General features: G+C 41.8%; 1 protein-coding gene across 13 annotated transcripts in view; it reads right to left on the minus strand.

The window, feature by feature from the left end:
* Positions 1-2,879: 2,879 nt before the first annotated feature.
* Positions 2,880-15,906, minus strand: part of KPNA7 (karyopherin subunit alpha 7) — a 75,852-nt gene continuing 62,825 nt past the window's right edge. For 11 of the 13 annotated variants that reach the window (XM_067705603.1, XM_067705601.1, XM_067705602.1 and 8 more), the window contains 2 exons: positions 15,346-15,492; positions 6,330-10,337 (listed from right to left, as the gene is read on the minus strand). In XM_067705603.1, coding sequence (XP_067561704.1) covers positions 10,209-10,337; positions 15,346-15,492 — 276 coding nt within the window. In that variant the 3' untranslated portion in view covers positions 6,330-10,208. Of the gene's footprint in view, positions 3,167-6,329; positions 10,338-15,345; positions 15,493-15,906 lie in introns of those variants that run through there. The other 2 variants (XM_067705595.1, XM_067705597.1) reach the window with 2 other exon arrangements.

Consider the following 15,906-nt stretch of genomic DNA (forward strand, 5'->3'; position numbering starts at 1 on the left):
ATAAAAAATGCCTCTTGGGGCTTCCTTGGTGGCGCAGTGGTTGAGAGTCCGCCTGCCGATGCAGGGGACACGGGTTCATGCCCCGGCCCGGAAAGATCCCACATGCCGCGGAGCGGCTGGGCCCGTGAGCCATGGCCGCTGAGCCTGCGCGTCCGGAGCCTGTGCTCCGCAGCGGGAGAGGCCACAACAGTGAGAGGCCCGCGTACCGCAAAAAAAAAAAAAAAAAAAAAAAGCCTCTTGAGGACACGTCTGGACCTGAGCTGTTGCCTCTGAGGCCAGTGGCTAGATCAGACTGGACTTTAAGGTCTTTCGTAGATCTGGCATCTAGTATTCTGTTACTTTTCACCTAAACATCAGATTTTTAAAACAACAGGGTGTATAAAATCATGTTTAATTAGCACATTTATTTATTCTTTTACGCCCAGAAGCCTTTAGGATCTTTCTCTAAATTACAACCTAAACTTGATGCAAGTCTTAGTACATTATTATCATTGGTAAGGTTTTTTACTTGTTTTTTCTAATTGAAATTTTTATTGAGATAATTGTAGATTCACATGCAGTTGTAAGAAATAATACAGAGAGATCCTTTGGACACTTTGCCAGTTTCCCCTGATGGTAACATTTTGCAAACTCGTAGTATTCAATATAATATCACAAACAGGGTACTGACATTGATAAAATCCAGTGATATTTAGATTTTCCCAGTTTTACTTATACTGATGTGTGTGTGTGTGTGTACTAAATTTTATACAGTTTTAACATGTGTAGGTTCAAGTATCCACCACCATGGTCAAAATACTGAACAGTTCCAATGCCACATGGATCCCTCATGTTGCCCTTTTGTACCCACACCTTTTGTCCCACTCTCAACACCTGGTAACCAGTAATCTGTCCTCCATTTTTTTTTTTTTTTTTTTTTTTTTTTTTGCGCTACGCGGGCCTCTCACTGCTGTGGCCTCTCCTGTTGCGGAGCACAGGCTCCGGACGCGCAGGCCCAGCGGCCATGGCTCTCAGGCCCAGCCGCTCCGCGGCACGTGGGATCCTCCCGGACCGGGACACGAACCCGCGTCCCCCGCATCAGCAGGCGGACTCCCAACCACTGCGCCACCAGGGAAGCCCCTGTCCTCCATTTTTAAATGTTGTCAATTTTAGAACGTTACCTAAATGGAATCATATAGAATGTAATCTTCAGGGATAGTTTTTTCTCATGCAGCATAATTCCCTGGAGGGTCATCCAGGTAGTTACATGTATCAATAGTTCCCTCCTTTTTATTACTATGTAGTGTTCTACAGTATGGATGTATCACCGTTTGTTTAACCAATCATCCTTTGAAGGACACCTGAGCTAACTCCAATTTTTGGCTATTACAAATAAACTACTATGGACATTTGTGTACAGGTATTTATGTGAACAGAAGTTTTCATTTCTCTGGGATAGCTATCCTAGAGTATAATTGCTGAGTGATAAAGAAATTACATGTTCAGTTTTATAAGAAACTACCAAACTCTTTTCCAGAGTGGCTGTAGCATTTCACGTACCTACCAGCAATGCTCCTCTGCATTCTTGCCAGCATTTGGTGGTGTTATTTTTCCTTTTAGCCATCCTGATAGGTGTGTAGTTGTTTTATGGCTGTGGAATTATTTGAGATATAGATTATTTCTTCAAATAGATGCAGCCAAGTAATTAGGGGCAACTGCGGAAAAATAATTCCAAAGTCTTTCTTTAAAGATCATAGCTGAACCCCACAGTCCGTGTTCAGAAACAGGTAAGGTCATGAGTGAAAATGAGAAAATAATTGAACTGCTATTATTCATTTAAAAAGGTAATTTTGTTTATAGAGTAGCTCTATAAACAATGTGATTAAACAATGGGCCATGATCAACACATCTGAACAGCCAAGAAGCAGATTCTTTTATCAGAAACAGTGTGGCCAGGATGCCACCCCTGATCCCCTAGGAATTAATGCCATCTGTCCCTATCTCTCAAGAATATAAGCTCTAAGAGAGTAACAGATGCAGAAAACAAACGTATGGTTACCGGGGGGAGGGATAAATTGGGAGATTAGGATTGAAATATACACACTACTATATGTAAAATAGATAACTAATAAGGACCTACTGTATAGCACAGGGAACTCTACTCAATACTCCATAATGGCCTATATGGGAAAAGAATCTTAAAACGAGTAGATATATGTATGTGTATAATTGATTCACTTTGCTGCACACCTGAAACTAACATAACATTGTAAATCAACCATACTCCAATAAAAAATTTTTTTAAAAGATTATAAGCTCTAGAAGGAGTTCCCAGCTGGTTGAGTTTAAAGCCTGGCTGTCTGGGGACAGTGAGAAGGAAAAACGAAGCCCCTTTTACCTGCATAGTGGGAACTGGAGTGCTGCCTCCTGCCCAAACTATACACAGTAGGTTCTTTCTCCCTCATAGGAAGAGAACTGAACAGCCCCCAAAAGCCTAATGTCTGCCTCAGGAACACAAGGGGGAAGGAGAGCCACAGATTAACATTCCCTCTTATTTGATTAAACGGATACAAATAATTTAGAGCTCGCTTTTTGATTCCCCAAGCACACACTGACTCATGGGAAGATGGAGACAGCCTAACAAGAAGAAAGGAAGTCCGTGATTTAAAACAAACTGGAGGGCTTCCCTGGTGGCGCAGTGGTTGAGAGTCCGCCTGCCGATGCAGGGAACACGAGTTCATGCCCTGGTCCGGAAAGATCCCACGTGCCGCGGAGCGGCTGGGCCCGTGAGCCATGGCCGCTGAGCCAGCGCGTCCGGAGCCTGTGCTCTGCAACGGGAGATGCCACAACAGCGAGAGGCCCACGTACCGCTAAAAAAATAAATAAGTATACTTGGGAGGTATGGCTGGTAACTTTATTTCTCATAAGGCAGCCCCCCAACATTTGCTTCTTTTTAAAAGTCTTGAGCAGCTTTCTCAACAAGCCACGTCTATTTCTGCCGTGAATTTTCATCTCAGGTTGTCACTTAGAGGTATAATCAATGTAGACGTTGCAATTTGCTCAGAGAGCAAAGTCCGTGATGTCTTAACTGAGCACAGGACAAGGCTGTCATACTTCTCTTTTAAAAGTGAGAGTCCTTGGAATCAAGTGGGAAAACAGTTTGATGTTCGCTTCTGGAAAGTACTCGCTGCAAAGAAAACAGACTGCCCTTACTGCAGTTGAATTTACGGATTCCGGTTAGATTCTCAACTCATGGATGAAAATTAAGAGACTTGAATGTTATCCTAAATAAACCACATTGCATCCGGATGGAATGTTTTGATACTAATGGGCTGGTCTTAGGAGAAGCTTGTGTTGGAAAAAGGGTGAGGCTAAGTATCATTAGAGATGTTTCATGGAACTCATCTGGCTGACACATCCTTTCCCTGAAGGAGTTTCCATCCCCTGAATGCAATCTTTTGCAGAATACTTCGTATCTAAGTGGGTGGGATAAGAGGGTGAGAGGGGATCGGCGCCAACAGTGAATGACTTAGGAAAGCTATGAACCTGCCATTGGCCTAGAATATGGTATTTGGGTAGCACTAGATTGTTTTGCCAAAGAGCTATTTCTCTTCTACTGGGAAGACCTGGTCTGGAAGTTCAAAGAAAGAGTTGCTGCTTTGGCCCCTGATCACTCAGATGAGAAAACTCCCGCGTTTTTTTTTTTGTTGTTGTTGCTGTTTTGGTTTTTTTGTTTGTTCGTTTTGCCGCACACAGCTTGCGGGATCTTAGTTCCCTGACCAGGTATTGAACCCGGGCCCTCAGCAGTGAAAGAGCCAAGTTTTAACCACTGGATCGCCAGGGAATTCCCACTCCTCGGATTTAGATAGAAGAGTATTTTTAGTTCAGAAGGCAGATTTATGGCCATGGTCAAAGAGAAAGCCCATGTCTACAGTCTACCAGGGTTATTAGGGTGGCTATGCTCCTCAGAAATCCTTCTAGAGAAGTCCCATGAAAATCACTTTCTAGCCTCCTTTGGATTCTAATTTCTTGATCACCCCAACATTTCTTTCCCCACCTTTCCTCAAAACTAGAGACTTGCCATGAATTGTTTAACAATCATCAGAGCTTCCTTCCCTCAAAATGCGTGGAGAACTAAAAACCCAAGGCATGTAAGAACCAGGATAAACCCCAGAGCAATTAAGTCCCTGGCAATCACCACGTTAGGCAGATGAGCTGGATTAGACTTGGTATCAGCAGAGTGGGTTTAAATATTCCCTTGTTTGCTGGCTGTGGGATCCTGGGTGATTCCCTTAAATCTCTGAACTTCAACTTCTTCATCTATAAAATAGATATAATACCAATAACATACTGTTATTATCAGCATTACTGGTATGGAACATGTCTATAAAAATACTCTGTTAAGGTGTCCTGTGATTGTTCTTAATCTAGGGGCATTTGTGTCTAAACCTGCAAGCTTCCAGAGAGGGATTTTGGTTTCCTAAGTGTATTTATTTAACTGAATGTGCAGGTAATGACCAGGACTTTATAAACAATAAAAATTCCCCTAATTTTTAATAATTGTTAAATGTTATGATTCTCTGCCCCCTCCCCCCACACACAAAGATCTTCTGTTTATTCTTGGCGTTCTGAAATTTCACAGCATTGAATGTAGGTATTGGTCTTTTTCTTATTTATTCTGCTTGGCATCCAGTGAGCCCTTCAACCTAGAGATTCCTTCAATTCTGATAAGTTTTCTTTCATGATATCTCTGGTAATGTCTTTCCCTGTGTTTTCTCCTTTGTCTTTTTTTTTTTTTTGGAACTCCATGTACTCAGATGATGGGCCTCCTGAATCGATCCTGTCTCTTATTTTTCTCCCAACTTTTTCATCTCTCTGTAACTTTCTGGTCAGTAGTCTGAAAGATTTCCTTATCTTTATCTTCAAACCACTCTCTTGGATTTTTTTTCCTGGCAATCATTCAATTTCTCAGATTGCTCCTGGTTCACACAATCTTCTTGTTTTATGGTTGCAATATCTAGTTCTCAAATCTGTTGAGAATATAAATTAGAGATTTAATTCCCCCTACCTTCTCTGAATTATATGTCTTTGAGCGAAAGTTGTTGTTTCATTCACCTTGGCCTTTCTGTTTCATCATGCTGATTTTCTTCTTGTGCTTGATCATGCAAATTTAACAACAGGAGCCTGGGTTAATTTTTCTGAACAGTTGGTTCAGATTTCTTATATATATACATCTATGCGTTCCCATTAGGATTCTCCCATGAATAGATTAGCTGACTGGGTCTGATAAAAGGTTTCATGACCAGCAGCTGAGTAAGAAGAAAGTCATTCTGATTCTTGATCTTTTATACATGATTTATTTTTACTCTCTGGAAATTTGTAGGATCTTTTCTTTTACCAGAGTTTTGAAATTTCACAGTGATGTGCTTTAGGCATCGGTGAATTTTCATGCATTTTTCTGGACCCCTTGCTGGATCCTTTCAGTTTGGAAATGTTTCCTTCTGCTTTGGGAAATACTCGAATTATTTCTGTGATAATTTTCTTCTCTATTTTTTCATTCTCTACTTCTGGAATAGCTCTACTCAGATTTTGGACCTCCTGGATTCCAAGATTTAGATAACCTTTTTTATCTTCATCATTTTGCCCTACTTTATGAGAGATTTCCTCAACTTCATCTTCCAACCCTACTGTTGAGTTTTTCATTTCTACTACGTATTTTTAATTTCTAAGAGTACTTTTTGTTCTTGGGTTTTTTTTAAACAGCATCCTATTTTTGCTTCTTGGAAGCAATAGCTAATCTCTTGAGTATACTAATGATACCAGGATTGTTTAATATTTTTTCTTTGTATGACTTTTCTTCCAAATCTCCCACCAGTGCTATTTGTTTTGCCTCTATTATGTCAAAGACCTTCCTCAAATGTTTGATGATTCCTGGTGGCCCTTGGCCTGTTCATTTAAGAGTGAGGTGCTAAAAAGCTGATCGGAAGCTCTGAGACCCTGGGATAATCTGACTGGTTGTTTCCTTGTGGAGCCCACAACACCAGTGTCTTTAGGTCTTTTCTCTCGGGTGGTCAGATTTCCCAGAGAAGGATCTTCTAGTCTCCTACTTGGAGGATCTACACCTGGCTGAGAGCATTCCATTTACCCAGTGGGGTGTGGGGATGAGGGGGTGCTCACTGTTCCCTATGTAATTTATTTAATTCCCCTGCATTCAGCACGATAAATCTGCTTTCAACATTGCCCAATGTATTCTAGTACAAAGACCTTTTTTACCCAATTGAGAAAACTTCCAATTTACTGCCAGGGGAAGGGTCAGATGATCAGCCCCCTGGAGTAAGAAGACATAAGCGTTTCTTTTTAACTTTTAATTATGGAGAACTTCAAATATCCACACAGGGAAAAAAAACCCAGAATAGTATAATAACTACCTCTACCATGGACCCATCACCAGCCATCACCACATTGTCAGATGCACAAAATATATTTCTTTTCTACTTCCTTATCCCATATTACTTTGAAACAAATTCCAAACATCATTGCATCTGTAATCATTCAGTACATATCTCTTTAAAATGACATTTTAAATTAACATAACCCTAATATTAAACCTAAAAAAATTAACAATTATTTAATATCAAACCTCAATTCAATGTTCAAGTTTCCAATGTCTCAAATGTCCAATGTGTTTTATTTTTACATTTGTTGTAATCAGAATACAAATAATACAAATACACATTCCAGCTGGTCAATATGTCTTTTATAGGTTCCCTCAATGTGCAATTTTTTATTTGAAATTTATTAAATGAGGAAACTGAGCTGTCTGTCCTGCAGAGTTTCTTCCAGCCTGGATTTCGCCGAGGGCATATCTGAAGTGCAGCTTCACATTTTCCTCTGTCCTCTGGATTTCCTGTAAACTGGTAGTTGGATCTAGGTGCTTCCTTCTAATGTTCTCTCTTCAGGTAGCCCGGTTCTTTCCTCTGTCTCCTCCATTCTGCTGTTGAGCCCATCCAGTAAAGTTTTAGTTTCAGTTATCGTATTTTTCAGTTCTAAAATTTCCATTTGGTTCTCCTTCATCTCTTCTATTTCTTTGCTGAGACTTCACGGGCTCTAGGCTATCACCTAAATGAGGTCTTTTAAAATGCGAACACATGGTGGCGTGGCAGAGCGTGGTAGCCAGCCTCCAAGGTGGCATCCAGTGATCCCTGTCTCCTGGTCGCACACACCTGTGTAGCCCCTCCCACTTTCTATGAGGGTTCGTTTGTACAACCAATAGCAGATGGCAGGAGGGATGCTATATCCCTTCTGAGATTAGGTTATAAAGGTCTGTGACTTCTGTCTTGGGCACTCTCTCTTTTTCTCTCCCATGCACACACCCTCAGATCACTTGTTCCGGAAGAAGCAAGCTGCCCTGCGGTCAGGTGGTACCTGAGGCCCTGCTCTGTCCCTTACTAAAAGATGCAAGACAAATTAGATAACCTTGTGAGTTCCAGCTTCTTTACTTGGAAATTGATCATTTTTGCCTCACCTACTTCTCAGGTCATGAGTCTCATGTAAAATAAAATACATGCAAACATTATATGACTATTAACTTATGTAATCCTTATTTCACAGATGAAAACCTGAAGACCAAAGGAACGAGAAGAATTGACGGGTGAGGCACAAAGAGAGCAGAGGATTTAGAAAAGGAGCCAGGTCTGGAGTCCAGAGCTTGCGAGTTCAAGTCCAGTTATCTTCTCTGCTATGCCTAAAGGGTCACGTGCTATTATGGTTAAACAGTCACTCCACGTTTCAGAAAAACAGCAGATGAATTATGGATCGTACGTGGTTAACCAAGAGACTGACATTTCTTCTACGGTATATAACAAATTGGGGGTAAATGCATGAGGGTCAGAGTTTTTCCGTTTAGCTTTTACATCGTGAAATTGACAGAGCCAGTTATTCCTTCCTTCCTGTCTGTTTCTCTGCCAGTCACTGCAACATCCCTAGTCCAAGCACGCGGGCATCCAGCCAGAAGGTGACTAACACCATCTCTTTGCACCCAAACCATGTACAATAGGCAAATAACTCCTGTATTTAAAACCCTGCTAGACAAGTTGGTATCAGTATCTTTAAACTATAAATACTCCTTTGCTGTGCAATTTTAGTAAAGAATAGCTGAGAGAAAAGAGGCTAACAGTTAAGAGCCAGCAAGGCCAGACCATTTGGGCAACAGTGACTAACCTTGACAGGGCTTCAAACTTTTTTTTTTTTTTTTTTTTTTTTTGCGGTACGCGGGCCTCTCACTGTTGTGGCATCTCCCGTTGCGGAGCACAGGCTCCGGATGCGCAGGCTCAGCGGCCATGGCTCACGGGCCCAGCCCCTCCGCGGCACGTGGGATCTTCCCGGACCGGGGCACGAACCCGTGTCCCCTGCATCGGCAGGCGGACTCTCAACCACTGCGCCACCAGGGAAGCCCCAAAGTTTTTTTAATTAAAATGTTTTTCTCTCAAAGAAGTATTTTTGTAAGCCACCTCACCTTCTGCCTTCCCCTCTGATAGGGGGAAAAAGTGATGTTTTAAAATGTTGAAAAAATCTGATCCGAATCAGGTTAAAAAAAAAAAGGGAGGGGTATGTTGACTCAAACTGGAAGGGAAACTGCAAACATAAAACTAGTTGTGCTGGGGACCCTGGTCGGGGAACTAAGATCTCACATGGCTCGTGGTGTGGCAAAAAAAAAAAAGTTGTGCTGGAGTGGAAGGATTACCTTTTTTCCCATTCTTTGTTTTGTCTTTCATTTTTTAAAGTATATTTATATATAATAGATAAGATATTATATATACACTAGTAATATATTTGATATATAATTTATATATTTTTGCATATTTTTAACTTAAAAATTCAAATTTTATACACGAACTTGACAGAATGAGACGTAATAGAGCTTTTGGATTTAAATAATAACTAGTTATGGTTTAGTTTTTCACTCTTCATGTGTGTCAGTTAAGATTCTTCCAGCTGCAAGCAACAGAAACTAACTATAGCTACTTTAAAAAAGACAATCTAGGGAATTCCCTGGTGATCCAGTGGTTAGGACTCAGCGTTTTCACTGCCGTGGCCGGGGTTCAATCCCTGGTCAGGGAACTAAAATCCTGAAAGCCGTGTGGCGCAGCCAAGATATATATCTCTCTATATATAAGACAGTCTATGGGAGGAATATGGGAGAATGTATAGGTCCAAAGGGCAGCCTTGGAGAAGCAGGAAGCAGACAACCACTGAGGACATCCATTCCACTGAGTGTAAAGCCTTGCCGCTGAAGCAAACACTTCCCAGTTCTCTGTTTCTTCTGGGCTCAATGCCTGGGTCTCAGATTCAAGGTCCTCAGAGAATGAGATTCTGCTTAGCCAAAGATGTGCCCAACTAGGAGGTTCTGAGCTGATGAACAAAAGAGGGAGTTGAGAGGAATCTCCCAGGTCCCCTCCATTTCCATGTGGGAGAGCAGAACCCTTAGAGGATCCCATCCCCCCAACACAGCCCTCAGCAGCTGGCGGAGTCACCCCAAAAGGAGATGAGATACTGACTGGAAAGCCCAGTGTCCACTGAATCATAGATTTGTTCTCACAACTGGATGAGAAGCTTGTGAGACCACGAACTGCCTTCCAGCCATATTTTGGATGGACACCCACACATCTTTCCTCCTTACCTGTCAAGGACCAGCAAAGACCGTGCTTTGGGCATGACATTTCCGTGTGACACTTTAGAGCAAAATATAACTTGATTTAATCTCTACACTCACATCATACAAATTGAGTCCAATCCTCCTTTAAGCATACCCCACATCCATTCCCACGCCACCTAGTACTGTGTTTCTAGGTCTTTCCCATCCCAGTCACTCTCTCCCTTTGACCACTGCCCACCCAGCTCTCCTTGAAGAATGTTCTATATTAACAGGCATTACATGACAAGGAAAAGGGAAGGGGGCCCACCGTCAAATAAATATAAGAAATACTGGTTAAACTGCAACTCAAAGTTTGTCTAGGTAGCTATAGACCATCCCACTCTGAAGATCTTCCTTGAAGATCCTGAAAGGTAACCACTAAACCACATGTTCTTAGGAGATGGATTCCACATGGCTTTAAGGTACGAGTGGTTTAACTGCATTTTTGACAGATGGAGGTGAAAGTGTGGAAATTTTTATTATCATTCAAATTTTAAAAGCTTTATACCTGTAGTACACCAAGGGGAAGGGGTTCTTAAAGAGGTGACTTTTTGGGTCTGGTCCCTGATTTAGGAGTTGTGGAGCTTTGGTATGTGTTTGTTAAGTGCTTTAAGAATTCGTGACCTTGGTCCCGGGCTGGTAAGGTTGTGCCAGTTTCTTCTTCCTTCAGGGGAGAAGAGACACTGTTATACCTCCAGGCTCTCAGCACATTATTCCTGCACAATTGACTCCTTCACATCTTCTGTGGATTAGAATTTACTCTGTCAGACTTGAGGCTCCCTCAGAGGAGAGATCAAAGGAGAGAAGCATTGAACTATTGCTCAGGATGGACCTTAAATGCAGTTTGTGCATGTGGTGAAACATACATCCCATAAAATTTACCCTTTTTCACCACGAAGTAGACAATTCAGTAGCATTACTTCGCCACCACCACCATCTGTCTCCAGAGCTTTATCATCATTTCAAACCAAAATTCTGTACCCATTAAACAACTCCCCATTCCCATCTCCCTCCCAGCCTCTGGCAACCACCCTTTTACTTCCTGTCTCTATGAATTTGACCACTCCAGGTCCCTCATGTATGTGGAATCATACAGTATTTGTCCTTTTGTGTCCGGCTTTTTTTTTTTTTTTGGCCGCACCACGTGGCATGTGGGATCCAGTTCCCCCAACCAGGGATCGGACCTGCACCCGCTGCATTGGAAAGGCAGAGTCTTAACCACTGGACCTCCAGGGAAGTCCCCTGTGTCTGGCTTATTTTTAAAAGCAGTTTTGCTATAAAGAACATTAACCTTACATTGAGTTAAGGGTATGATAGGTGTAGCAATTGCTTCTAGGTCAGAAGTCTTTAACTTGGAGCCCTTGGAGGAGTCCTCAGGAGCCGTCTCCCCTTTAAGGGATGAGTTTCCTAATTACAAGGTTTTCTTAGGAGGCTTTAACCCAGAAGATGCTAATCACTGTTCTGGGTCTTCTCTGCTTTGAGAGCATCCTCTTGGTCCCAAACTAAGATTAGCTGCCACTCATTAGGAAGAGCTACCAATCTGGTCATATTTACTGTATGGCTCTGGATTTTGCTAATGATTCAAGTTTGACACCTAACAGAGTGTAAACCCCTAGTCCCATGTTTACCTGGCCACTTAGGAACTTTGATCTCACCTTCCTCATATGAAAAATATCTAATGGAAGACTACAAAGAGTCAATGAATCTACGACAAAGGAGGCGAGACTATACAATGGGGAAAAGACAGCCTCTTCAAAATATGGTGTTGGGAAAACTGGACAGTTTACATACAAAAGAATCAAACTGTACTACTTTCTCAAACCATATACAAAAATAAACTCAAAATGGATTAAAGACTTAAATATAAAACCTGAAACCATAAAACTTCTGGAAGAAAACACAGACACCAGTCTTAGTAATATTTTTTTTGGATAGGTCTCCTCAGGTAAGGCAAACAAAAATAAACAATGGTACTATAGAAAATGAAAAAGCTTTCTGCATAGCAAAGAAAACTACCAACAAAATGAAAAGGGCTGCCTACTGGATGGACAAAGATATTTGCAAATGATATATCTGATATGGGGTTAATATCCAAAATATACAACTCATATAACTCAGCATCCAAAAAAAAAAAAAAAAAAACCCTGATTAAAAATGGGCAGAGGGGGCTTCCCTGGTGGCGCAGTGGTTGAGAGTCCGCCTGCCGATGCAGGGGACATGGGTTTGTGCCCCGGTCCGGGAAGATCCCACATGCCGCGGAGCGGCTGTGCCCGTGAGCCATGGCCGCTGAGACTGCGTGTCCGGAGCCTGTTGCTCCGCAACGGGAGAGGCCACAACAGTGAGAGGCCCGCATACCGCAAAAAAAAAAAAAGTGGGCAGAGGAACTGAATAGATATTTTCCCAAAGAAGACATACAGATGGCCAACAGGCACATGAAAAGATGCTCAGCATCACCAATCATCAAGGAAATTGCAAATCAAAACCACAATGAGATATCACCTCACACCTGTCACAATGACTATTATTAAAAATACAACAGGGCTTCCCTGGTGGCGCAGTGGTTGAGAGTCCGCCTGCCGATGCAGGGGACACGGGTTCGTGCCCTGGTCCAGGAAGATCCCACATACCGCGGAGCGGCTGTGCCCGTGAGCCATGGCCGCTGAGCCTGCGCGTCCGCAGCCTGTTGCTCCGCAACGGCAGAGGCCACAACAGTGAGAGGCCCGCGTACCACAAAAAAAAAAAAAAAAAAAAAAAAAAAAGTGCTGGCGAGGGTGTGGAGAAAAGGGAATCCTCGTGCACTGCTGGTGGGAATGTAACACGGTGCAGCCACTGTGGAAAAGAGTATGGAGGTTCCTCAAAAAAATTAAAAACAGAGCTACCATATGATACGGTAATTCCACTCCTGGGTATATACCCAAAGAAAATGAAGACACTAGTATGAAAAGATACATGCATCCCAATGTTTATAGCAGCATTATTTACAATAGCCAAAATATGGAAGCAACCTAAGTGCCCACTGATAGATGAACGGATAAATGATATGATATTATATATATATACACACAATGGAACATTACTCAGCCATAAAAAGAATGAAATCTTGCCATTTGCAACAACATGGATGGACTTACAGGGCACTGTGCTAAGTGAAGTAAGTCAGACAAACACAAATACTGTATGATTTCACTTATATATGGAATCTAAAAAGCAAAACAAACACAACAGAAATAGAGTCATAGGTAGAGAGAACAAACAGATGGTTGCCAGAGGGAAGGGGGATGAAAGAAATAGGTGAGGGAGATTAAGAAGTACAAACTTCTAGTTATAAATGAGTCATGGGTATGAAATATACAGTATGGGGAATATAGTAATATGTAATATCTTTGTATGGCAACATATGGTAACTAGACTTACCTTGATCATTTCCTATACATTTAAAAAGGTATAGAAATATCAGATCACTATACAGTGTATCAGGAACTAACGTAGTATTATAGGTTAATTATACTTCAAAAACAAGCAGACTCATAGAAAAAGAGATCAGATTTGTGGTAACCAGAGGTGGGGGCGGGGAGGGGAAGGCAAATTGGATGAAGGCAGTCAAAGGGTAAAAACTTCTAGTTATAAGATAAATGGTTATTAGGGATGTAATGTGCAACATAAGTAATATAATTAACACTGCTGGGACTTCCCTGGTGGTGCAGTGGTTAAGAATCTGCCTGCCAATGCAAGGGAATCTGCCTGCCAATGCGAGGGACACGGGTTTGATCCCTGGTCCAGGAAGATCCCACATGCCGCAGAGCAACTAAACCTGTGTGCACAACTACTGAGCCTGCGCTCTAGAGCTCACAAGCCACAACTACTGAAGCCCGCGCACCTACAGCCCGTGGTCTGCAGCAAGAGAAGCCACCACAATGAGAAGACCATGCACCACAACAAAGAGTAGCCCCCACTCGCCACAACTAGAGAAAGCCTGTGCGCAGCAACAAGACCCAACGCAGCCAAAAATACATAAATAAATAAATAAATTAATTAAAAAGACACTGCTGTATGTTATATATGAAAGTTGTTAGAGTAAATCTTAAGAGTTCTCATCACAAGGAAAAAAATTTTTTCCTTTTATTTCTTTTATTTTATACCTATGATATGATGGATGTTCACTAAACTAATTGTGCTAATCATTTCATGATGTATGTACATCAAATCATTATGCTGTACACCTTAAACTTATACAGTGCTTTATGTCAATTATATCTCAATAAAACTGGAAGAGAAAAACCACAATGGGATACCACTTCATACCCATTAAAATGGCTATGATCAAAAAGCAAAACACAAGAAAACAAACAAACAAAACAACAACGAAAAGAAACAGAAAACAAGCATTGGTGAAGATGTTGAAAAATGGGAACCTTTGTGCGTTGATGTAAAATGGTATATACACTATGGGTGACAATATGGTGGTTCCTCAAAAATGAAAAACAAAATTACCATATGATCCAACAATTCCACTTCTGGGTATCTACCCCAAAGAGATAAAAGGAGGAATTCAGACATATCTGTACTCCCGTATTCATAGCAGCATTATTCATAATAGCCAAAAGGACAACCCAAGTGTCCATCAGTGAATAGATGAACAAAATGTAGTATATCCATACAATAGAGTATTATTTAGGCTTAAGGGGGGAAATTTGGACAAATGCTACAGCACAGATGAAACTTGAAGACATTATGCTAAGTGAAAAAAGCCTGTCACAAAAGGACAATTACCATACAATTCCTCTTATGAGGCACTTAGTAGTCAAATTCACAGAGACAGAAAGTAAGATGGTGGTTACCAGGGCCTGGTGGGGAGTGGGGGGGTGGGAAACGGGGCATTTATTGTTTAATGGGGACAGAGTTTTCATTTGGAAAAGTTCTGGAGATGGAACGTGGTGATGGTTGCACAACAGTGTGAAATGTACCTAATGCCAGTGAACTGTACACTTACAAATGATTTACATGGTAGGGACTTCCCCAGCGGTCTAGTGATTAAGACTCTGCCTTCCAGTGCGGGGGCTGCGGTGTGATCCCTGGTCAGGGAACTAAGATCCCACATGCTGTGGGGTGTGGCCAAAAATTAAAAAAAAAAAAAGATTTACAAGGTAAATTTTATGTTACATATGTTTTACTATAATAAAAAGCTTTTAAAAAGTATCTAATGCTCTCTGATCATTATTCCCTGCTCCTGCAGGAATTCTGGGAGCCTTTTGTTGAGTTCATTCCCAATCAACATATTCTGGAAAGAGACAAAATGCAGTAAGTAGCAAAAAAGTTTGTTCAAAAGCTAGGCCTGCCTTCATTGTTTGTATTTCTCAGTACAAAGTCACTTTAGCATCATACTCCTTTCTTCCCCCTCTCCCTCCCCTAAGAGAGGCGAGTAGGGAAAAACAAAAACAAAAACGAGTGAAATTCTACACCAGAGGCAGCAGGACAAACTTCTATGAGATTAATGGGTCTAGAACAGCTTCCAGGAGCCAGGAAGCTGCCACTCAAAGGTGGCCTGCATAACATGGATGGGGAGAAGCTCAGGGCCAAGTCATGAGAGAAGCCCACCTGTCCATCACCCACATCCCAGGAACAGCTCAGGTACCTGCCAGGTGATCACCTGCCCAGGAGGTTTGGGCACTTACCTCAGAGAAGTGTCTCTCAGTAATGTTCAGAGCAGTCAGGGCAATCTGACGGTTCTCGTGAAGTTGCAAAGCCTCAATTCTATCAATCCCACCGAGTCCTTCTATCAGCAGACACATGCTTTCCTTCTGAGAAATCTTCTCTGCTGCCTGTGGGCCGTAGAAGAGTGAGACTCTGCACCAAAGCGCTTAGGACGTGGGGCTTCACCTCAGCAGAATCGGATGAAAGCCACCCACTCCAGAATGGGCAGTTGTAGTGTTATTTTCCCAGACTGACTTAAAATTGCATTGTCTTCCTCTCATTTTGGATATTTGTCATCTGTCTATTGAGGTTTATCTTCATTGCACAAAATACAGTATTTTTTTTTTTCTGAATATGCCATCATCTATATATCCATCACTAAACACTATTTGGTAGGTATCTCCCTTCTAATTAATAGAGATTGCTTTAAAAACAGAGAAAAGAATGTTCAAGTGATACTATGTAAATGCAGATGTTCTGGCCCTGCACTCCCTGGAAAGCCTTGAGGGGTCGGGCAGGAGACCCTGGGTGACAGAAGCCAC

The sequence above is a fragment of the Pseudorca crassidens genome, chromosome 15 (assembly GCF_039906515.1).
Source record: "Pseudorca crassidens isolate mPseCra1 chromosome 15, mPseCra1.hap1, whole genome shotgun sequence".
Classification (NCBI taxonomy): Eukaryota; Metazoa; Chordata; class Mammalia; order Artiodactyla; family Delphinidae; genus Pseudorca; species Pseudorca crassidens.